Here is a 24017-nt window from a genome sequence, read left to right on the forward strand (position 1 = left end):
TGGCCCTGGGCGGACCCCGCTGCAGTGGCCCCCCCGGTCCGCCCGGGGCGCTGTGGCTGCGGCTGGTCTGGAGGGGGCGGTGAAGCCTCGGGGAGGGGAGGGGAAAGGAGAGGAGGGGAGGGGAGGGGAGAGGTGGAGAGAGGGGAGTGTTGGAGGCGCAGGAGCCGAGCCGGGCCGGCCGGGCGGGCGGGGAGGAGGAGGAGCCGGGCGGGCTGGCGGGCGGCCGGGTGGCGGCGGCGGCATGGCGGAGCCGAGCGGGGCCGAGACGAGGCCCCCTATTCGGGTCACCGTCAAGACCCCTAAGGACAAGGAGGAAATTGTGATCTGCGATCGAGCCTCGGTCAAGGAGGTAGTACAGCAGGCGGGAGGCGGGGGGAGCGCGGAGGAGGGGTCTGCGAAGAGATGGGGGCCTCCCTGACGGTCTGGCGTCCTGAAGGGCCCCGGAGAAGAGAGCGGGGGCCAGCTGGGACTCCGAGGAGCTGAAGGGAAGGAGAGTCGGGTAGGGGGCGCCCTGCGAGGGGAGATCTTGGGGAGCGTGGCGCGTGTTGGGGGGCGGGTTTTGCCTTGTGGCCTGGGCTGGGGGCGTGGTGGAGAGTGAGGAGGGGACACCTTGCACCAGGAAGGAGGAAGGACCCTGGGTTTGAGGGGAGTGTGCCGGAGTGGGGGCCCAGGGAAGGTGCTAACCGAGAGAACGGGCCGGGGGCAGGCGGAGAGCGCCGGCGCCTACTCTGTACCTCAGAGAACGCCCAGTGTTCTCTGAGCGACGGGGCTGTCGGGGGAGGATTTCCCTGTGCCCAGATCCTTCCCACTCTTTGAAATCGACGTGGTTACATTTGGTTCTCAGCTCTTCTGAGATTTACACGGTGTGCAGTAGGTGCTCAATAAAATCTTGTTGAATGAGGGACTGTTGCCTGTGCTCACCACCCACTGTGGCCGCTCCATAATTTCACATAGGCGGGGCTTAAGATAGGCCATCTGGTTGGAAGAGAGGGATCTGGAAGCTGCCTCTGCTTAACAAGTGCACTATTTCTACTTAAAGTGTGTGTTGTGTTTTGTTTTGTGTTGTGTTTTGGAGGGGCTGGTAGAATTTGGGAAGTCTAACTCCATCCTTGCTCCCTCCCTAACCACATAGAATTACTAAATTTCAGAATTTAAATACTGTACTGTTCCCTGCAAAGCTGAATTTGAAAATGGCTATCATTGAGAGACTGTATGTTTAGTTAAGAGCCTGGACTTCGGTGTCAAGACCTGAGTTCTGGTCTGCCTGTGGCAAGTTACCTTACCTCACTGATCCTCAGTTTTCTCATCTTTAAAATGGAGATAAGGCTGGGCGTGGTGGCTCACGCCTGTAATCCCAGCACTTTGAAGAGTCAAAGTAGTTGGGTGGATCCCCTGAGGTCAGGAGTTCAAGACCAGCCTGACCAACATGGTGAAACCCCATCCCTACTAGAAATACAATTAGCCAGGCATGGTGCTGTGTGCCTGTAGTCCCAGACACTCGGGAGGCTGAAGCAGGAGAATCACTTGAACCCAGGATACAGAAGTTGCAGTGAGCCGAGATTGCGCCACTGCACTCCAGCCTGGGCTACAGAGCGAGACTCCATCTCAAGATAAAAGTAATAATAAAATAAAATGAAGATGATAATTACTATACTATATCTTTAACTCGTGAATAGATAGTGCTCAATAACTGACATCTATTTGTTGTAGTTGTTACGAGAATGCTGGGAATAGAGAGGAGAGAAAATTGGGTCTCAGAAGGCTGAAAATCCAAGGCTGTTGAAGGAGTTAGGGTGGGGGGAGGCTGCCCTGCCTCACAGAGAACTAGTTGGAGGGACTGAAGCTGGGAGGCAGATGGCAGCAAGAGCTTTCTCAGGTGGGAGACTCTGGGATGGAGCTGAGAGAAGAGCCTCTCACTGGTTCATCTCCTTTGTTAAGAAAGGAGATGCTTATTGCAGCTGGAGGAATGGCATCGAGACTACAGAAAGGACTTCCCATGACTAGAGATGAGAGCAAGAGAGTGCAGAAGCTGTTGAAGAAGAGTCAGGGTCCCTGGTAGGGGGAGTCCAGGCAGCCTCCACAGTGACCTCTGCCTCTTGATCACAGTTCAAAGAGGAAATCTCCCGGAGGTTTAAGGCTCAGCAGGATCAGCTGGTCCTGATCTTCGCAGGCAAGATCCTCAAGGATGGGGACACACTGAACCAGCACGGAATCAAGGACGGGCTCACTGTCCATCTGGTCATCAAGACCCCTCAGAAGTAAGTTCAGGAGCAGAGCAGATCCAGCTTCTGATTGTGCCTCCCCATCTAATACTTTCTCACTCATTGCTAGACCGTACCCAGAGGGCCTAAGCTGAGGCCCAGGCAGGTAGCTCCTGGATGAATATGATCTCGTCTCTAGGGGAAGGGAACCTGATTTACCACTCCCAGAATGCCCTGAAGACAGATAATACTAGCTCCTTTCTCCCTCTGCTGGTTTACTGACTGCCCTCCAGCCATCACCCCACTCCAGCCTCAGGGCTGCTAGGAGGGGGCTTGAGTTAAAATAGTAGTCCCACGGCAAGCACAGAGAAGCACAGAGATTGTTGAGGTACCTTCCCTCTTCTAGTGCTCACTCCAACAGGATTCTCCTTTCTCTGTCCTCAGGGCTCAAGATCCAGCTTCTGCCACTGCTTCTTCCCCCTCCACACCTGACCCTGCCTCAGCACCCTCCACCACACCTGCTTCACCCGCCACCCCTGCCCAGCCCTCCACCTCTGGCAGTGCCTCTTCAGATGCTGGCAGTGGAAGCCGGAGGAGCAGTGGTGGGGGGCCCTCTCCAGGGGCTGGGGAGGGACCCCCCAGTGCTACTGCGTCCATACTCTGTAAGCCCTCAGAGAGGAGAGCACACTCTTGTTTGGGGTTGGGGAGTTGGGGAAAGCCAAGAGGAGGAAGAAACAGGAGTTCCTGATCCTGGTCTGGTGGGGTAGGGGACCTCATGACATAGAGTTCCAGACATTGATACTTGATTCAAGTTGGGGAAGAAACTAGTCTGAGGAGTTCTCAGAGGTGGGGATCATGGCTAAGGGTTAGGAGTGAAGGGAGAAATGGGGTTGGGGATGTGGGGAACCCTAGGTAAAGAGAATGTGAGTCTGGGGAAAAGTTAGATCCAGTAGTAGCCAGATGGGCCACTCATTCAACAGACCATTGCTGGTTGCCTTCTCTTTGCTCAGTTCTATGTTTGGTGCAGCCTCAGCCTTCAGAGAGGCCTCAGTCTAGTAGGCTCACATTTTTTTGCCAGCAGTGGATCAGGGCTGAGCTGTGGGAATCATTGGAAGAGGAACATGTGAGAAGCATTTGGGGCCTGTCCTGGAGATCCAAATTCAGTGGCTCTGGCTAAGTGAGGACAGGGATCTTGTGGCAGACTGTGACCCTGCCCCCCTCCCACAGCTGGCTTTGGGGGCATCCTGGGGCTGGGCAGCCTGGGCCTGGGCTCTGCCAACTTCATGGAGCTGCAGCAGCAGATGCAGAGGCAGCTGATGTCCAATCCTGAGATGCTGTCACAGATCATGGAGAACCCCCTGGTCCAGGATATGATGTCTAACCCTGACCTGATGCGTCATATGATCATGGCCAACCCCCAGATGCAGCAGCTGATGGAGCGGAACCCTGAGATCAGCCACATGCTCAACAACCCTGAACTCATGAGACAGGTGAGTATGAGAGGGCTAGAGAGCTGGAGGACGCTGGTGCCCAGCCATGCCCTGCCCAGCCTTTCCTACTTTGTCCTTTATTGATTTATTCATTCATGTATTCAGCAGTTTTGAACACTGGAGGTACAGGGATGAAAAGACAGGCCTAGCTCTTCAGGAATTCCAGGTGTCAAAGGGAAGTGGGACAAGTAAACCAGCAATTAGAATACAATGTGGTCAGTGCTATCATAAGGATAATCACGGAATCCTCTAGAGGCATAGAGAAGAGCTCCTGACCCTACCCTGAGGCTTAGAGGAGGCCTTAAGAGATGTCACCAAGCTGAGACCCAAAGGAGGAAGAAGAACGGGGGTGGGGGGGGAAGAGAAGAGCATTCAGGGCCAAGGGACAGCAAATATAAAGGCCTAGGAGTGAAAGAGTAGGTTGTTTGGGGAGCACTGTGGCTGGGCAGGGCCCAGTTGGGAAGGGAGACTGTTGTGATGTTGCTCTTTGGGAGTTCCAGCTCATGGTCCACTCCACCAGAGGATCAGAGTAGACGATCTTCCCAGCAGGGCTGTGGACACCAGTGCTGGACTCACCAGAAGATAACTTATGTAAGGTCAAGGACTTGTGAGTGTTTTGTTCACTGTCTAGAACAGTGCCTGGCGCATAGTAGTCACGCAGTAAATATTTATTGAATGAATGAATTACAGGACAAGAGATCAGCGTTCTAGGAAGCTGGGCATATCAGTTATAAAGGTGTCTTAGAAAAGGCAAGTGTGGAGCAGATTTGGGAAGGAGAGGAAATGTATTCCAAGTTGAATGGGAACAAGTAGTTACACTCATTTTTCTGTGATGAACTCCCCTGGGGTTGACATAGCCACCCCTTATTGAGATTGTGCCATTGACTCCATAGAAGAAAGCCCCCATCCTCAGTGTTTCTCAAGGTTCAGGCAGGCCAAAGACTTAGAGGTGGGAATTAGAGGGTGTCAGTAGCTTTATTCCAGCCTGAATCCTTTCCTTCCCCAACTTGCAGTCATTTACCAGGAATCACAGTATGGTCTTTTTTTTTTTTTTTTTTTTTTTTTTTTTTTTGAAACGGAGTCTCGCTCTGTCCCCCAGGCTGGAGTGTTGTGGCCAGATCTCGGCTCACTGCAAGCTCCGCCTCCCGGGTTCCCGCCATTCTCCTGCCTCAGCCTCCTGAGTAGCTGGGACTACAGGCACCCGCCACCTCGCCCGGCTAGTTTTTTGTATTTTTTAGTAGAGACGGGGTTTCACCGTGTTAGCCAGGATGGTCTCGATCTCCTGACCTCGTGATCCGCCCGTCTCGGCCTCCCAAAGTGCTGGGATTACAGGCACAGTATGGTCTTAGACAGACTGACCAACCTGGCTTTGAACACTGTCTTCACCACTCAGTGACTGTGTGTCCCAGGGCAGCAAGTCAGTTAACATCTCTGAGCCTGTTTGCTCATCTGCAAAATAGGGACAGAAATAACCACCTGAGATGGTTATTGTGGAGATTATATGACTTGAATTCTGTAAACTACTTGGCCCTGTGCCCATATACAGTAGGTGCTCAGTAGATGTTAATTTTCTCTTCTGCTTCCTCCCCTTTCTTTCTGTGTCCCTTCTGACTCAGTTTCCTTGTGCATCTTGACACTTCTTTGGACACTCTGAGCCTAAGGGAGGGAAGCTGTTGCCTTCACTTCAGCTGGGATCATTGTCCTCCACTAGAAAAAGCCAACCAAAATACCCACAGGGAGGCAGGCCTGGAGCCAAGATTACAGTAGAGGAAGGAAGTCCAGTTTATTCTACTTTCTGTCACTGTGGGGCAGTTCCTGGGCCCTGGTCCTGATCCTGACACAGACCCCCTTCCTCAAGGCCCACCCTTTTCCTAGGTTGGTGCTCCCCGGGTTCTGGGGCCCATCTTGTCTCTCTCCCTTGATCAGACAATGGAGCTTGCTCGAAATCCAGCCATGATGCAAGAAATGATGCGGAACCAGGATCGGGCCCTGAGCAACCTTGAGAGCATCCCTGGAGGGTATAATGCCCTCCGCCGCATGTACACGGACATCCAGGAGCCCATGTTCAGTGCTGCCCGGGAACAGGTGGGATCAAGGGCCAGGGTAGTGGGTCGGGCTGTCTGGGCTCAATATTCCCTACCCCTACCCCAGGCAAACCTGGGTCTGCTCTTCTTTCTTTCCCCAGTTCCCTGAGGGGTGGGCCTTGGCTTGAAGGCAGTTCTCAACAGTGCATATCCGGGGATGGTCCAATTTGGCATGGACAAAAGATAAGCAGAGGTCCTTGTGGAAGTGGGTGAGGCATAGCATCCATCCAAGGAACTTGACATCCTTCTGACAAACTTCTTGTACCAGGGGCTCAAAGGCCAGGTGGCAGGCCTGAAGTCAGACGCCAGCCCTGATATAACATGTCTCAAGTATGGTCCACGGATCACCTGCATCAGAATCACCTGGGGAGCTTGTTGATAATGAGAATCCTGGTCCCCACCTTTGAGCTGCTTATTGAATCCATTTCTAGGGTTGGGTCCCAGGATTATACATTTTTAAAAATGCTTTATGAATCCTATTCAAGTACATACACACACAAAAATAGATAAAAATATAGCATTCTTTTTTTTAAAATCAATGTTGCCCTAACATGTTGCCATATATAATTTCAGGGCCCTTTGGTTTTTTTTTTTTTTTTTTTTTTTTTTGAGACAGAGTCTTGCTCTGTTGCCCAGGCTGGAATGCAGTGGCACAATCTCAGCTCACTGTAACCTCTGCCTGCTGGGTTCAAGCAATTCTCCTGCCTCAGCCTCCCTGGTAACTAGGACTACAGGTACATGCCACCACGCCCAGCTAACTTTTTGTGTTTTTAGTAGAGATGGGATTTCACTGTGTTAGCCAGGATGGTCTCGATCCCCTGACCTCGTGATCCGCCCACCTCGGCCTCCCAAAGTGCTGAGATTACAGGCTTGAGCCACTGCGCCTGGCCATGGTTCTTTTTAAAAATTTAATTTTACATGAAACACATTCTGTGTTTGTATGTTTGAAAATTCAAAAGTTGGCCGGGCGCGGTGGCTCAAGCCTGTAATCCCAGCACTTTGGGAGGCCGAGACGGGCGGATCATGAGGTCAGGAGATCGAGACCATCCTGGCTAACACGGTGAAACCCCGTCTCTACTAAAAATACAAAAAACTAGCCGGGCGAGGTGGCGGGCGCCTGTAGTCCCAGCTACTCCGGAGGCTGAGGCAGGAGAATGGCGTAAACCCGGGAGGCAGAGCTTGCAGTGAGCTGAGATCCGGCCACTGCAGTCCAGCCCGGGCTACAGAGCAAGACTCCGTCTCAAAAAAAAAAAAAAAAAAAAAAGAAAATTCAAAAGTTGGCCAGGTGCGGTGGCTCACGCCTGTAATCCCAGCACTTTGGGAGGCCGACAGCGGATCACGTAGTCAGGAGATCAAGACCATCCTGGCTAACACAGTGAAACCCCGTCTCTACTAAAAATACAAAAAATTAGCTGGGCATGATGGTACGCGCTTGTAGTCTCAGCTACTTGAGAGGCTGAGGCAGGAGAATTGCTTGAACCCGGGAGGCAGAGGTTGCAGTGAGCCAAGATGGCGCCACTGCACTCCAGTCTGGGCGACAGAGCGAGACTCCGTCTCAAAAAGAAAATTCAAAAGTTACACAAAGTAAACAAAACAGTATTCTAAAAAAGTATGGAGAAGTATATAGGCCAAAAAAAGGTTTACAGAAGGGATCCCTCTGTTTCCATCTCCCAGCCAGCTCTTTTCTACCTCAGTGGTAGCTAATGTTAGTATTTTGTTTATTTTCCTAGACATATTTAATATTTGCAAATAAGACATAGGTAGAGTTGTAGCCTTTACAAACCCCTCTCCTATTCTTTTTCTCTCCAGAGGTAACTACTATGCTGAAGTTGAAATTGGGGTTTATCATTGTGATTCTTTCATTACCTACGTATATGTCTATAAACATCTATATATTGTCATATTTTTAAATATGAGGTGGTACCTTGCTGGTATTATTATTATTATTATTATTTTTTTTTTTTTTTTTTTTGAGACGGAGTCTCGCTCTCTGGCCCAAGCTGGAGTGCAGTGGCGCGATCTTGGCTCACTGCAAGCTCCGCCTCCTGGGTTCACGCCATTCTCCTGCCTCAGCCTCCCGAGTAGCTGGGACTATGGGCGCCTGCCACCGCGCCCGGCTCATTTTTTGTATTTTTAGTAGAGACGGGGTTTCACCGTGGTCTCAATCTCCTGACCTTGTGATCCGCCCGCCTCAGCCTCCCAAAGTGCTGGGATTACAGGCGTGAGCCACCGTGCCCGGCACTGGTCTTATTATTTTGACTTGCTTTTTTTTTTTTTTTTGAGACAGAGTCTCACTCTTTCGCCCAGGCTGCCAGGCTGGAGTGCAGTGGCGCAATCTCAGCTCACTGCAAGCTCCACCTCCTGGGTTCAAGGGATTCTCCTGCCTCAGCCTCCTGAGTAGCCAGGACTGCAGGCGTGCACTACCACGCCAGGCTAAGTTTGTTTGTTTGTTTGGTTCGTTTTGTTTTTTTGAGACAGAGTCTTGCTCTGTTGCCCAGACTGGAGTGCAGTGGCGCGACCTCCGCTCACTGTAACCTACCTCTCTTGGGTTCACAGCATTCTCCTGCCTCAGCCTCCCAAGTAGCTGGGACTACAGGCGCCCGCCACCATGCCCGGCTAATTTTTTGTATTTTTAGTAGAGACGGGGTTTCACCGTTTTAGCCAGGAAGGTGTCGATCTCCTGACCTCGTGATCTGCCTGCCTCAGCCTCCCCAAATGCTGGGATTACAGGCATGAGCCACTGTGCCCGGCATAAGTTTTGTGTTTTTTAGTAGAGATGGGTTTTCACCATATTGGCCAGGCTGACCTCCAACTCCTGACCTTGTGATCCACCTGCCTCGGCCCCCAAAGTGCTGGATTACAGGTGTGAGCCACCGCACTTGGCCGCTTTTTTTTTTTTTTTAATACAACCTTTAAAAATGTTTTGTGTTTTTGTTTTGTTTTGTTTTGTTTTGTTTTGTTTTGTTTTGTTTTTGAGACGGAGTCTCGCTCTGTTGCCCCGGCTGGAGTACAGTGGCGCAATCTCGGCTCACTGCAAGCTCCGCCTCCTGGGTTCCCGCCGTTCTCCTGCCTCAGCCTCCCGAGTAGCTGGGACTACAGGTGCCCGCCACCTCGCCCGGCTAATTTTTTTGTATTTTTTTAGTAGAGACAGGGTTTCACCATGTTAGCCAGGATGGTCTCGATCTCCTGACCTCGTGATCCACCCGTCTCGGCCTCCCAAAGTGCTGGGATTACAGGCTTGAGCCACCGCACCCGGCCTGTTTTGTTTTTTTGAGACGAAGTTTCACTCGTTGCCCAGGCTAGAGTGCAATGGCGTGATCTCTGCTCATTGCAACCTCCACCTCCTGGGTTCAAGTGATTCTTCTGCCTCAGCCTCCCGAGTAGCTGGGACTACAGGCGCCCACCACCATGCCCAGCTAATTTGTTTTGTATTATTAGTAGAGATGGGGTTTCACCATCTTGGCCAGGCTGGTCTTGAACTCCTGACCTCAGGTGATCCACCCACCTCAGCCTCCCAAAGTGCTGGGATTACAGGCGTGAGCCACCGTGCCTGGCCTAAAACTGAGAAACTTTAAAAATATTTAATTCATTTAAAAATGACAATTTATTACAAGTTGGTGGGGCACAGTGGCTCATGCCTGTAATCTCAGCATTTTGGGAGGCTGAGGCAGGTGCATCACCTGAGGTCAAAAGTTTGAGACCAGGCTGGCCAACATGGCAAAATCCCATCTCTACTAAAAATACAAAACTTAGCCAGGCGTGGTGGTGGGTGCCCGTTGTCCCAGCTTCTCAGGAGGCTGAGGCAGGAGAATCGCTTGAACCCTGGAGGCAGAGGTTGCAGTGAGCCGAGATTGTGCCATTGCACTCCATCCTGGGCAACAGAGCAAGACTCAGTCTCCAAAAAAAAAAATTTATTACAAGTTAACATAAATACCATTATTTTGAAAAATAACTTTATTTTCCAAAACAAAACTTTAGAGGAAAATATGGCCTTGTTTTACATTTTTACAGTTCTCTTTGATATCTGGCTTACTACAAGACAGCTGGTTCTCAGATCTGCATTCAGTTTGTAATGTCACATGTCTTGTAGACTCTGGAAAACTCCACTGTATCCTCATGAGAGAATAAGAGTGAAAAAGGCAAATTCATGTCTTAGAATTATGAAAACAGTTTTAACGCTTGCAGGGGTCCCAGGACCACACTTTGAGAACCGTTGTTTTAGAGGAGTTTTATAGGCATTAGAATAAATGTGTCAGGCACATAGTAGGTGCTCAATAAATGACGGTTGTTATCACTGTGGGTAGTTCAGGAAAAGAGATTTCGTCCTTAGAGTGTACCAGGAAGAATAAAGCAGAGCCCAGAACAAGGTGGGGTGGGGTGAGGTGCTAGGCAAGTATGAGAACAGGAAATCTGAAACAGGGACAGAGGCTGAAACCATAGTGTATGAACCCTGGCCTGTGAGCTCTGTTATCTGAACAGGCATCCGGTGAGGTGAGGGAAACAGCTCAAGAGTAGGAGAATCCTTGGTCAGCCCCAGTCCCCATGACCCACTTTGAATAAACAGGAAAAGCAGCTCAGTATGAAACCCTGTGGTGGAGAGGAGCTGAGGTAGGACCACCTGGGAACTCAGGAGAGGGAGCTACTGAGCATTTAGACCATGAGAAAGGCTGACTAGGGAAAACTGAGTCCGGGACTCCCTCAGTCAGAGCTCTGTGCTAGGTGCTGGAGGGGAGGCGGTTCCAGCATACCTTCCCATGGGGTATGGACCTGAGATATCCTGGGGAGCACAGTGAGGAGCCTGGTAGGGTGAGGTGGATCAGAAGTAACCTGAGGCTTGTTTGGCTGAAGCAGCCAGTGTGTAGAGGTAGGTTTTGGAGCAGGAGGGGAAAATCTAGAGAGGGCATATCTTGCCGGACATGTGTTCCGCTAGGGGCCACCACTGTGGTGTGCCTGGGTGGACAGAGAATGCCAAGTAGAGGACCTGGGGAGTGAGGGAAAGGTTCTGGGGAGTTAGGATTAGTCCAAGGAGGCTGGGGAAAGGGAAGGTGGGGGTTCAAGTAGAGAGCCAGATTTGACAGCCCACTCCCATTAAGCCAGTAGTTACTTATTGAGCACCTACTTGTGTCGGGGCTGGGGGTGCACAAGCAAATCTGACATTGTCTCTGCCCCTTGAAGTACAGGAACACAAATATTTGGCTACATAATGGGAAAAGTATGTGTAAAGTGCAGTGGGTTACATAGGAGATGTTTAGAGACCAAATATTGAAAGCCACAGTGGGGAATGGGAAATTTTCAATTATCTGAGAGGTTCAGTTATGCAGTCACTAGCATCAGCTAGCTCCCACCCTGTGGAGCAAGGAAGGAGCTACCCATTGTGGGGCAAAGAACTGAACTGAGGAATTCCAAGGTCTTGGATCTCTCTCCCTTTTCTGGGGAAGGGGAGGCTATTAAGTAAGAGGAGAGAATGGGCCTAGCCCTTGTCCCTGATTTATTTCAGTCCTTAACCCAAAACCTTTCCCTCCTCCCAGTTTGGCAACAATCCCTTCTCTTCCCTGGCCGGGAACTCCGACAGCTCATCCTCCCAGCCTCTGCGGACTGAGAATCGAGAGCCCCTCCCTAACCCCTGGAGCCCCTCGCCCCCCACCTCCCAGGCCCCCGGGTCCGGTGGGGAGGGCACCGGAGGATCGGGGACCAGCCAGGTGCACCCGACAGTCTCGAACCCCTTTGGGATCAATGCGGCTAGCCTGGGGTCAGGTATGTCCTAGGATGGAAGGAGCTTAGTGGGGTCACCAGGGCAGCCCCTCTGCCCCAGGACTGAATGGGTTTCATACTGCTCCAGGATTTTGAAGACAGAGGTGAGACTATCAAGGCCACAGAGGGGGCTCTGCCGTCTGGGACAGTGGCCGGGTGAGGGCTGGTTCTGGCCATGTCCTGATATCCCTGGGAGTGACCTAAGTAATGGCTCATGAGTAAACCAGGCCCCACTTCCTAAGCTCCATGAGCACCTCTGGTATTATCCAGTGTAAAAGGGTCAGACTGCTGTGGGGAGAGGGGGCTGGAGAGGAGAGGCAGATGTGAGGCTGAGGGAAAGGGATGTGCAGGGCTTGCCATGTACAGAAGAACAGGTTATGCACTGCACAACCCTAGAGGATGCTCCGTTTATCTGGACTATGACTGTACCCATGGCCTGGGGGATGTCTTCAGCAGATGACCTAATTTCTCTGCACTCTGGGGGATATCTTGATTGGGAAAGTTCCTTCCCTCTGTGTGTTTTAGTTTCCTTATTTGTAAAATAAGGACTGGAACTTGATCCATTATTTTACTATTATTATTACTATTTTTTTTTGAGATGGAGTCTCGCTCTGTCACCCAGGCTGGAATGCAGTGGTGCTTTCTAAGCTCACTGCAAGCTCTGCCTCCCAGGTTCAAGTGTTGCTCCTGCCTCACCCTCCCAAGCAGCTGGGGACTACAGGCATGTGCCACTACGCCCGGCTAATTTTTTGTATTTTTAGTAGAGACAGGGTTTCACCATGTTAGCCAGGATGGTCTCGGTCTCCTGACCCTGTGACCAGCCCGCCTCGGCCCCCCAAAGTGCTGGGATTACTGGCGTGAGCCACCGCGCCTGGCCTTCGTCCATGATTTTAAAATTGTGCTCCTGTGTCCTGGAAGGGTCTTCATCTCCAGGATAAGGAAGGACCCAATGGGAGAGGCTGCAGCCCTCCTGCCCCAGCTCGAGCCAGACTATTTTTTTTTTTTTTTTTGAGACGGAGTCTTGCTCTGTCGCCCAGGCTGGAGTGCAGTGGCCGGATCTCAGCTCACTGCAAGCTCCGCCTCCCGGGTTTACGCCATTCTCCTGCCTCAGCCTCCCGAGTAGCTGGGACTACAGGCGCCCGCCATCTCACCCGGCTAGTTTTTTTTTGTATTTTTTAGTAGAGACGGGGTTTCACCGTGTTAGCCAGGATGGTCTCGATCTCCTGACCTCGTGATCCGCCCGTCTCGGCCTCCCAAAGTGCTGGGATTACAGGCTTGAGCCACCGCGCCCGGCCGAGCCAGACTATTAACAAACTTGGTTTCTGAGTGAGATTCGGTGTGAGGAAAGGGTCTCTGCTGCTAAGACAAGTTTGATCTAGATGATATTTAATCATTTCTTTCCAAATCAGACATAATTTGAGCTTATGGCAGGAACAGTCCAGAGGGGCATAAATCAGACCCAGTTCCTAGCTGGCTTGCCCTTATCAAGTAAATGGAAAAGGGGCCAGGCCAAAGCAGGGCAAGATGACCTTGGACTTGGTAGAAACTTGGACTCATGCCCCAATCCTAGGGTGCCCACTGGACCATTGCTTTTCTGAGTTTTATAGTCATTTGGTGTCTGAAGTAAGGTAGATTGAAGTGAGGCCTTTGGTTTCCATCTGGACCCTTTCTCTCCTGTTTTCTTTTTTTCCCCCTTGTCCTAGGGATGTTCAATAGCCCAGAAATGCAAGCCCTCCTCCAGCAGATCTCTGAGAACCCCCAGCTGATGCAGAATGTGATCTCAGCACCCTACATGCGCAGCATGATGCAGACGCTTGCCCAGAACCCCGACTTTGCTGCTCAGGTATCAAACCAGCATGAGGAGAGTGTTGTTAGGGAGAGAGTTTCTCTTGGCTGGGGGCAGTTTCTTGTGGTGAAAACACTGTGGAGCCGGACTGCCTGTGTTTGCATCCCAAGCTCTGCTACTTCCCAGCTATGTGAGCTAAGCAAGTTATTTAGCCTCCCAGTTTCTTCATCTGTAAGGTTCCTACCTCCTATAGTTGTGAGGATTAAATGAGTTAATACACGTTAAGTGCTTAGAACACGGCGTATAACAGAGTAAGCTCTGTGTACCTGGAAATGTTAGCTGTCCTCATCATCATCAGACCCAGGGCTGAGCAGCCTGACTCCTCCTACTCTTCATTGCCCAGAGCATAGTTCCATTTCCTCTCACTGTCCCACTTAGGCCTTCAGGATTCTTTGAGATCCCTGGAGAAGCTGGCCAGATTTCCTGCAGTGGTAGGGGGTGCCGAGGGAGTCTGAGACTGTGGGGAAATTCTTAGGGTGAAAAGGCCCAGGTTTCCCCCTGCTACCTTCACCCTGGCAGATGATGGTGAATGTGCCGCTCTTCGCGGGGAACCCCCAACTGCAGGAGCAGCTCCGCCTGCAGCTCCCAGTCTTCCTGCAGCAGGTGAGTGAGGAGCCTAGATGGGTGGAGGTTGAGGGCAAGGGGTAGTCCCTGAAGCCCAATGGGTGGAAATGAAGTTGGGGCAGAGCTTGACTCTGGACTCCTAGTTGAGGTTGTCTCCTATTTCCTGCCACCTCTTGATGCCTTTCTCTGCTTATTTCCCACCAGATGCAGAACCCAGAGTCACTCTCCATCCTTACCAATCCCCGAGCCATGCAGGCATTGCTGCAGATCCAGCAGGGACTACAGACCTTGCAGACCGAGGCCCCTGGGCTGGTACCCAGGTGAGGGTAGGGTGGTAGGAGGGCAGCAAGGTTCTGGCAACTTCTCCCCTTCAACTCTTCTCTCTGCCACTCTCTTAGCATCCTTTTTGTCTCTGAGGGTCTGTTTTCCTGTTTCTTCCAACTGCTTTTCCTTCTGGATCTTAACATTCTCATCACTTTCTTGGATGCCATCTCCTACCTCTTGGTCTCTCTTGCCTACAGCCTTGGCTCCTTTGGGATGTCCCGGACCCCAGCACCCTCAGCCGGCAGCAATGCTGGGTCTACGCCCGAGGCCCCCACTTCCTCGCCAGCCACGCCAGCCACATCTTCTCCAACAGGGGCTTCCAGTGCCCAGCAGCAGCTCATGCAGCAGATGATCCAGCTTTTGGCTGGAAGTGGAAACTCACAGGTACATGAGGCAGTGGGGGCAGGTGCTGGGAGCACCACTTTGATCCTGGGAGGTTTCAAGGGAAGCAATAGAATGGAGGCAGTAGGGCAAGCTTGGGAGTCAGGTCGTGTTCTGCCACTTACTAGCCTTGGGCAGGTTACTGATCCTCCCTGAGTTCAGTTTGTGCAGATGTGAAATAGAGATGAGAAGAGTAATGGTACTTACCGTGCACTATGTACCGTTCTAAATGCTTTAGATTTCAGAGCTCATTTACGACTCATTTACCGCATTCCTCACAACAGCTTCATGAGAAAGATATTATTATTATTTCTGTGTTAAAGATGGGGAAAACTAAGGCCCAGAAAGGTTGAGTGGTTTACTCACTTACATAGCTAGTAGATAATGAAGCCAAGACTCAAACCCGGGCATTCCACCTCCAGAATTTGCGCTATACCATTTTTGCTTATATCAAAGGATCCTTTTGATAATTAAAGCAGCCCCCATCTCCGAGACTCTGGGGAGGGGGATTCTGCGAGGTGAGGTAACCAAAGCCCTGGGAAAGTCAAGGCCAGGGGCTGGCAGGAGGGGCAGGGATGACCTACCTTGAGTGAGCCTCTTAACCTTTCTCTGACCTCTGTGACTCATCTGGAAAAGCCATTCCACCAAAATGTATGTTTATACAGCTTTGTGCAAGGCATGAGAGAGCTAGACTAGGTGGTATCCAGTCCAGGTGCAACCCAAGTTAAATTTTGTGGACTGGCCGGGCGCAGTGGCTCACGCCTGTAATCCCAGCACTTTGGGAGGCTGAGGCAGGCAGATCATGAGGTCAGGAGATCGAGACCATCCTGGCGAATGTGGTGAAACCCCGTCTCTACTGAAAAATTTAAAAAAAAAAAATTAGCCAGGTGTGGTGGTAGGCATGTGTAGTCCCAGCTACTCAGGAGGCTGAGGCAGGAGAATGGTGTGAACCCAGGAGGTGGAGCTTGCAGTGAGCCAAGATTGCACCACTGTACTCCAGCCTGGGCAACAGAGCGAGACTCCATCTCAAAAACAAAAAAAGATTCTGTGGACTGTGATGAGAAGCAACAAGGAACACTGGAAAGGGCTTTCTTTTTTTTGAGGTGGAGTTTTGCTCTTGTTGCCGAGGCTGGAGTGCAGTGGTGAAACCTCTGCCTCCCGGGTTCAAGTGATTCTCCTAGCATTACAGGCATGCGCCACCACACCCGGCTAATTTTTTGTATTGTTAGTAGAGATGGGGTTTCACCATGTTGTCCAGGCTGGTCTTGAACTCCTGACCTTAGGTGATCTGCCTGCCTCGGGCTCCCAAAGTGCTGGGATTACAGGAGTGAGCAACTGCACCTGGCCAGAAAGGGTTTTTATACTGCAAGTCAGGGGGCCTTAGTGACTGACTTGCTCTGTGACCCCAGGTAAGTCCTGTCTTTCTCTGGATCAAACATTGTTCCTTTCAACACCAGGTGGACAGTGCTTGCTGGACTCTTTCTAGCTATAGGAGTCTTTTGTTCATAATCAAGGCTCGTGCTTCCCAGACACCCCTTGAGCAGACATTTACAGGAGATATTTAGACGAATGACAAGAATGAAAAGCCAGGCTAGCCAGGCAGTGGCTCACTTCTGTAATCCCAGCAATTTGGGAGGCCAAGGCAGGCAGATCACCTGAGGTCAGAAGTTCGAGACCAGCCTGACCAATATGGAGAAACCCCATCTCTACTAAAAATACAAAATTAGCTGGGTGTCTTGGCGCATGCATATCATCCCAGCTACTCAAGAGGTTGAGGCAGGAGAATCACTTGAACCTGGGAGGCAGAGGTTGCAGTGAGCCGAGATCGTGCCATTGTACTCCAGCCTGGGCAACAAGAGCGAAACTCCATCTCCAAAAAAAAAAAAAAGCCAGGCCAGGAGTGTGACTCATGCCTGTAATCCCAATGCTTTGGGAGGCTGAGGCAGGAGGACTGCTTGAGGCCAGGAGTTCGAGACCAGCCTGGGCAATGCAGGGAGACCGAGTCTGTAAAAATTTTTTTCTTTTTTAAAAAAGCCTAGTGCAGGCTGGGCATGGTGGCTGACGCCTGTAATCCTAACACTTTGGGAGGCCAAGGCGGGTGGATCACTTGAGGTCAGGAGTTCAAAACCCACCTGGCCAACATGATGAAACCCCGTCTCTACTAAAAATATAAAAATTAGCGGGGCTTGGTGGCATGTGCCTGTAATCCCAGCTATTCAGGAGGCTGAGGCAGGAGAATCGCTTCAACCTGGGAGGCAGATCATGCCACTGCACTCCAGCCTGGGCGACAGAGCAAGACTCCATGTCAAAACAAACAAACAAACAAAAAGACCTAGTGCAGTGGCTCATGCCTGTGATCCTAGCATTTAGAGAGGCCAAGGCAGGAGGATCACTTGAGACCAGCCTGGGCAACATAGCAAGACCCTTTCTCTACTAAAAAAAATTTTTTCTTTATTTTTTCTTTTATTTTTATTTTTTTGAGATGGAGTCTCACTCTGTCCCCCATGCTGGAGTGAACCTCCGCCTCCCAGGTTCAAGTGATTCTCCTGCCTCAGCCTCTTGAGTAGCTGGGACTATAGGCTCCTGTCACCACGCCCAACTAATTTTTGTATATTTAGTCTCAGGGTATTGCCATGTTGGCCAGTCTGGTCTCGAACTCCTGACCTCAGGTGATCCACCTGCCTGAGCCTCCCAAAGTGCTGTGATTACAGGCATGAGGCACCACGCACACGCACTTTTTTTTTTTTTTTTTTTTTTTAAGACGTACTCTGTCGTCCTGGCTGGAGTGCAATGGCGCAATTTCAGCTCACTGCAACCTCTGCCTCCTGGGTTCAAGCAATTCTTCTACCTCAGCCTCTCAAGTAGCTGGGACTACAGGCATGCACCACCACACCTGGGTAATTTTTTGTGTTTTTGGTAGACATGAGGTTTCACCATGTTGGCCAGGCTAGTCTTGAACTCCTGACCTCAGGCAAACTGCCAGTCTTGGCCTCCCAAAGTGCTGTGATTATAGGCATAAGCCACTGTGCCCAGCCAAAAAAAATTTTTTTTACATTAGCTGGGCATGGTGGTACACACCTGTAGCCCCAGCTACTCAGGAGGCTCAGATAGGAGGATCACTTGAGCCCAGCAGATAGAGGCTGCAGTGAGCTATGATTCTGCCACTATTTTCCAGCCTAGGTGCAAGACCCTGTCTCATAAAAAAAGGAAATACTTCTCCTTTATAGATAACTATTGATCAGTGAAACAAAATTAAATAGCTTCTTAACTGGGACCCTTCTTAGCCTTTCATATGGCTGTATGTGTGATGACTATTAGGAGGGGACTTGGAGGTCATGCTTAGTATGCATCTTATTTGACCACAGAGTATTTGGCTTTTGGAGTGCCTGTTAACATCTCCAGTGTTTACAGAAGGTAATAAGGAATATACACTGATCTAGGCCTATCAGTTAACTTGAAAATCTAAAAAAAAAGATATCCGCCTGCCATATTATTATACAGTTATTTTATTTTATTTTATTTATTTTATTTTTTTTATTTTATTTTCGAGACTTAGTCTTGCTTTGTTGCCCAGGCTGGAGTGCAGTGGCGCTATCTCACCTCACTGCAAGCTCTGCCTCCCGGGTTCATGCCATTCTCCTGCCTCGGCCTCCTGAGTAGCTGGGACTATAGGCGCCCACCACCACGCCCGGTGAATTTTTTGTATTTTTAGTAGAGATGGGGTTTCACCGTGTTAGCCAGGATGGTCTCAATTTCCTGACCTCGTGATCCACCCGCCTCAGCCTCCCAAAGTGCTGGGATTACAGGCGTGAGCCACCGCGCCCAGCCATTACACAGTTATTTAGGACTTAGGACCTAGGCTCCTGGGCCCCCATTTGCAGTTCATCTTCCCTGCCCTCCTGATTGACTCAGGATACTAGAGAAGACCTGCTGGTCTTAGAAACCCTTAATTCAAATAGGGCCCCCAAGATTCGTCCTGTGCCCACTTCACAAGGCCTGTTCCCTCCAGGTGCAGACTCCAGAAGTGAGATTTCAGCAGCAGCTGGAGCAGCTCAACTCCATGGGCTTCATCAATCGTGAGGCCAACCTGCAGGCCCTGATTGCCACAGGAGGGGACATCAACGCAGCTATCGAGAGACTGCTGGGCTCCCAGCTCTCCTAATCCCTCGGCCCATGCCTCCTGCCTCTCCCCTCCCTCGATGTCAGCGTTTGGTTCTTCTGTCAGCCCTTACCCTCTGCAGCTTGTCATCCCTTCCGTCTTCTCCCTCATCCTCTCCAAACAGCAGGGTGACTTTAGAGGCATGGGCTCCAACCCCTTAGCTCTGTCTGAGAATTATGGTTTTACTGCTACATCTCTAACAGAATCTTCTCTCCTGGTCTCCTTGAGCAGTGCTACTTAAATAGTTTTCACAGTTTCATTGATTGACTCTACCTCCTTGCCCCACACCACCTTTTGCAATCTTTAAACTTTCAGTGGCTGTGCAGAGTCGAAGGAGGAACCAGCTGTCTGGTTTACTGGAACATAGTCTTCCATCTATACCACTAGGGTTTTGTCTTATGTTTACTTTTGGTAACTCTCTTCCTTCTTTTTCTCCCTACTCCCCACCCCTAGCCCAACCAATGCTAGAATTTCTTGCTCTGAAGGAGGAGCAGATGAAACACGTGGTAATTTTCCTCCTCGGCCCCTATTCTGGTCACTTCATTCAGCACTTTTTTGTGGGCACTGTTGGGACTTCCAGGGTAAGGAGGAAGACGCTTGTTCTCTCTGTCTGAAGAGGGAGATGAGACAGCCCTCTGGACAGGAATTAACAAACCCTGGACCAGCCCAGTGGAAACTGGTGTGAAAGAGGAGGGAATGAGATTATTCGGAGGAAGGGAATAGGGGAGACAGCCTGAGTAAAAGGCTTGGAAGTTGGAATTGGGGAGCAGAAGCACTCATAGCTCTTTTAGGCAGAAGAATCCAGGCCCAAGCTGGCAGAAGAGACTTAGAGATGCTAATGGAATTTGAACTGAAGAAAGGAGCTCAATGAAGCTAAGCGCCATGCCCCACGAGGGGTCGTATTGGCCTTATTTCCTCAAACACACGTGCTTATATGCACACACACACATTTCCATGGACCCAGGACTTGCTTGTGTCCCCAGGCACCAGTAATTTGAGCCCCCCTCCAAAGACATGAAGGGGGTTGGGGTCTGTGTGAGTAGTTGGGGGGGTGCGTGTGTATCCGCATGTGTCCTTACACTTTTAAGTTGTGTGGGAAGTGGATTCTTTGTTGGTTTCTGGTTCAGAGTGCTTTCCCACTACCAGAGACAAGTGGGTAAAAGGGTCAGTCCATTGTAGGAATACAGGAGAGCTAGGTCCCTTTGGGCTCTGGATGCTGAGTAACCCAGAGGTAATGTGGGTATCCTTTTGGAAGCTGTCAGAGCTGTGACTAGCACCCTTATCACCCCTCACTGCCTTATGGGAATAGTAGAGGGTTTTTTTTTCCTCCAGAGCCCCTGGCCTTTCAGTTCTTAACTATTTCCCTCTAGGCCAGAAAGTTTTCTTTGAGGAAGGAGAGGAGAGGGTGGCAATGATGCCTTTGATCTGGAATTGGACATTGCTCTGTCAGAGCACAGAGGAGGCTCATATCACCTCTTCCCTCCGCTACTTGGCCCAGCTGCTTGGAGGACCGACCCCATGGCTGAGAATATGACGGCAAGAGGAACAAAGTTTGCTCCAAGTGGGAAAGGTCCCAAGCAGGCCAGAGAAGATGTCTGTGTGGCTTTCCCTCCCTACCTCCCCCAGCTCCCACACTGGCCTTTGTAAATAAATGGCGTGGTCTTTGTTGTGAGAGTGTGTTTGCATTTGTTTTTTGAGGAAGAAGAAACTGGCTGAAGACAAATTCTTGGTTTTCCAGGGCAAGAATTGTGATCTAGAGGAATTTGAGGTTTGGTTCAGTTACTACAGATGTTAAGAAGTATTAAAAGTGGCCGAGATCACGCCATTGCACTACAGCCTAGGCAACAAGAGCGAAACTCCGTCTCAAAAAAACAAATATTAAAGGTTTTAGCCTGGCAACACAGGGAGACCTTGTCTCTACAAAAAATTTAAAAATTAGCCAGGCATGGTGGTGTGGGCCTGTAGTCCCAGTTATGTGGGAGGCTGAGGCAGGAGAATCACTTGAGCCCAAGAAGTCAAGGCTGCAGTGAGCTGTGATTGCGCCGCTGCACTCCAACCTTGGTGACAAAGTGAGACCCTGTATCAAAAGAAAAAAAAAAAAAAAATATATATATATATAGAGAGAGAGAGAGAGAGAAGGTTAAGGGATAACTGATGATGGAGGTATCAATAATATATGACTTGGGAATGGGGAGGATTGCATTCTTCCATTCCCCATCCTTAGACCATTGGGTATCTGAGATCTCTTCTCCCACTTCCCCTTAGGGTCAGGTGTGGTAGAGGAAACTATGAATTGTAAGATTATTGCCTCCATCCTCTGATCTTTTGGCAAGATTGCCCTCCCCTTACCTTAGGTTAAAAAGTGAAACAAGGCCAGGCATGGTGGCTCACGCCTGTAATCCCAGCACTTTGGGAGGCCGAGGCGAGTAGATCACAAGGTCAGGAGTTCGAGACCAGCCTGGACAAGATGGTGAAACCCTGTCTCTACTAAAAATACAAAAAGTAGCCAAGCACAGTGGCAGGCGCCTGTAATCCCAGCTACTTGGGAGGCTGAGGCAGGAGAATCCCTGGTACCAGGGAGACAGAGATTGCAGTGAGCTGAGATTGTGCCACGCACTCCAGCCTAGAGGCGACAGAGCAAGACTCCGTCTCAGAAAAAAAAAAAAAGTAAAACAAAAACTCTTGCAGTCAGGTTTTCTGCAAGTAATATTTGGTAGTTATTAATCTTGAGCTCTGAGACTAAACCTAGCATTACCACTAATCATGTAAGTTTGAGGAAGTCTTTTCACACCTGTGGGGTTTTATCTTTTGTACAGTGAAGTTATGGACTACGGTTTTGTGGAACATGAATAAGCCAAGAGTGGGAGGTTCCACTTTGATAATGGTAGACTAGATACCTGAGATCAATACTGTCACTAGATATTTTAAAATCTGGGAAAAATACATGAAAAATCTAAAAAGCATCAAAGGGTGAATAAGACTGACTGGGAACCCAGAGGGGAAAGAAAGCTCTAAAGACTGGCTGCCTTTGATCTGGAGGCCAATTAGGAAAAGGTTGCTGAGAGGCTGAGTTGTGGGGTTTTTTTGTTTTCTTTTTTTTTTTTTTTTTTTTTTTTTTGAGATGGAGTTTCACTCTTGTCACCCAGGCTAGGGTGCAGTGGTGCAGTCTCAGCTCACTGCAACCTCCCACGCCCAGGTTCAAGTGATTCTCCTGCCTCAGCCTCCTGAGTAGCTGGGATTACAGGCACGTGCCATCACGCCCAGCAAATTTTTGTATTTTTAGTAGAGACGGAGTTTCACCGTGTTGGCCAGGCTGATCTCGAACTCCTGACCTCAGGTGATCCACCAGCCTGGGCCTCCCCAGGTGCTGGGATTACAGGTGTGAGCCACCACGCTCCGCTCTGAGCTGTGTTTTTGAGGGCCTTGAAGGAGTGGGAGAGCTAAAGGGACAAAAAGTTGGAATCTGCCGGCCTATATATATATATATATATATATATATATATATTTTTTTTTTTTTTTTTTTTTTTTTTTTCCTTTGAGATGGAGCCTCGCTCTGTTGCCCAGGCTGGAGTGCAGTGGCGTGATCTCCGCTCATGGCAACCTCCACCTCCCAGGTTCAAGCACTTCTCTGCCTCAGCCTCCCAAGTAGCTGAGATTACAGGCTTCTGCCACCATGCCCGGCTAATTTTTGTATTGTTAGTAGAGACAGGGTTTCACCATCTTGGCCAGGCTGGTCTTGAACTCCTGACCTCGTGATCCACCCACCTCAGTCTCCCAAAGTACTGGGATTACAAGCATGAGCCACTGCACCCAGCCTTGTTTGTTTGTTTTTGAGACACAGTCCTGCTCTGTTGCCGAATCTGGAGTGCAGTGGTGCCGTCATGCACTGACTCCAGATTCAACCTCCTGGGCTCAAGCAACCCTCCTTCCTGCCTCAGTCTCCTGAGTAGCTGGGACTATAGGCATGAGCCATCTCGCCCAGCCAGAACATATATTTTAAAGCAACTAGAGAATAAAGACACTTTATTCTCAAAGGAGCAATAGACTGCTACTTGCAGGCAGGGCGCGGTGGCTCACGTCTGTAATCCCAGCACTAAAAATATAAAAATTAGCTGGGCATAGCGGTGCGCAGCTGTAGTCCCAGCTACTCAGAGGCTGAGACAGGAGAATTGCTTGAACCCGGGAGGCAGAGGCTGCAGTGAGCTGAGATCGCACCAGTGCACTCTAGCCTGGGCGGCAGAGCGAGACTCAGTTTCAAAAAAAAAAAAAAAAGAACAGGAAAAAAAAGAAAGAAGGGGATGGGCTGGGTGCAGTGGCTCACACCTGTAATCCCAGCACTTTGAGAGGCCAAGGCGGGAAGATTGCTTGAGCCCAGGATTTTGAGACCAGTCTGGGCAACATGATGAAACCCCATCTCTACAAAAAAATTAAAAAATTAGCTGGGCATGGGCTGGGCGCGACGGCTCACACCTGTAATCCCAGCACTTTGGGGGACCAAGGCGGGTGGATCATCTGAGGTCAGAAGTTCAAGACCAGCCTGGCCAACATGGTGAAACCCCATCTCTACTAAAAATACAAAAATCAGCTGGGCACGGTGGCTCACGCCTGTAATCCCAGCACTTTGGGAAGCTGAGGCAGGTGGATTGCCTGAAGTCAGGAGTTCAAGACCAGCCTGGCCAACATAGTGAAACTGCGTCTCTACTAAAAACACAAAAAATTAGCTGGGCATGGTGGCGGGCACCTGTGAGATTGCACCATTGCACTCTAACCGGGACAATAAGAGCAAAACTCTGTCTCAAAAATATAAATAAATAAAATAAAAATTAAAATATAAGAATTAGCTGGGCATAGTGGCAGGCACCTGTAATCCCAGCTGCTTGGGAGGCTGAGGCAGGAGAATCATTTGAACCCGGGACGTGGAGGTTGCAGTGAGCTGAGATTGTGCCATTGCACTCCAACCTGGGCGACAAGAGCAAGACTCTGTCTCAAAAAAAAAAAAAAAAATTTCAGGGCATGGTGGCGCACACCTGTAATCCCAGCTACTTGGAAGGCTGAGGTGGGAGGATCACTTGAGCCCTGGAGATTGAGGCTGCAATGAGCCATGATGGCCCCACTGCACTCCACCCTGGGCAAGAGTGGAACCCTGTGTCAAAAAAAAGAAAAGAAGGAAAGTAAAAGAAAACAAAAAGAGAAAGAAAGAGAGAGAGAGAAAGAAAG

The 24017-nt window shown here is 50.1% G+C and overlaps 1 protein-coding gene across 1 annotated transcript; it reads left to right on the forward strand.

Annotated features, from left to right (window-relative positions):
- Window positions 1-144: 144 nt before the first annotated feature.
- On the forward strand, window positions 145-20472 carry UBQLN4 (ubiquilin 4). Its single transcript, XM_073008287.1, has 11 exons — window positions 145-349; window positions 2107-2258; window positions 2646-2863; window positions 3429-3691; window positions 5618-5776; window positions 11304-11529; window positions 13230-13369; window positions 13892-13975; window positions 14141-14256; window positions 14458-14644; window positions 18651-20472. Exons 1-11 carry the CDS (start codon window positions 242-244, stop codon window positions 18801-18803), a joined length of 1806 nt encoding a protein of 601 aa, XP_072864388.1. The 5' UTR covers window positions 145-241; the 3' UTR covers window positions 18804-20472.
- Window positions 20473-24017: the final 3545 nt, after the last annotated feature.

This window comes from Chlorocebus sabaeus, chromosome 20, assembly GCF_047675955.1.
Source record: "Chlorocebus sabaeus isolate Y175 chromosome 20, mChlSab1.0.hap1, whole genome shotgun sequence".
Classification (NCBI taxonomy): Eukaryota; Metazoa; Chordata; class Mammalia; order Primates; family Cercopithecidae; genus Chlorocebus; species Chlorocebus sabaeus.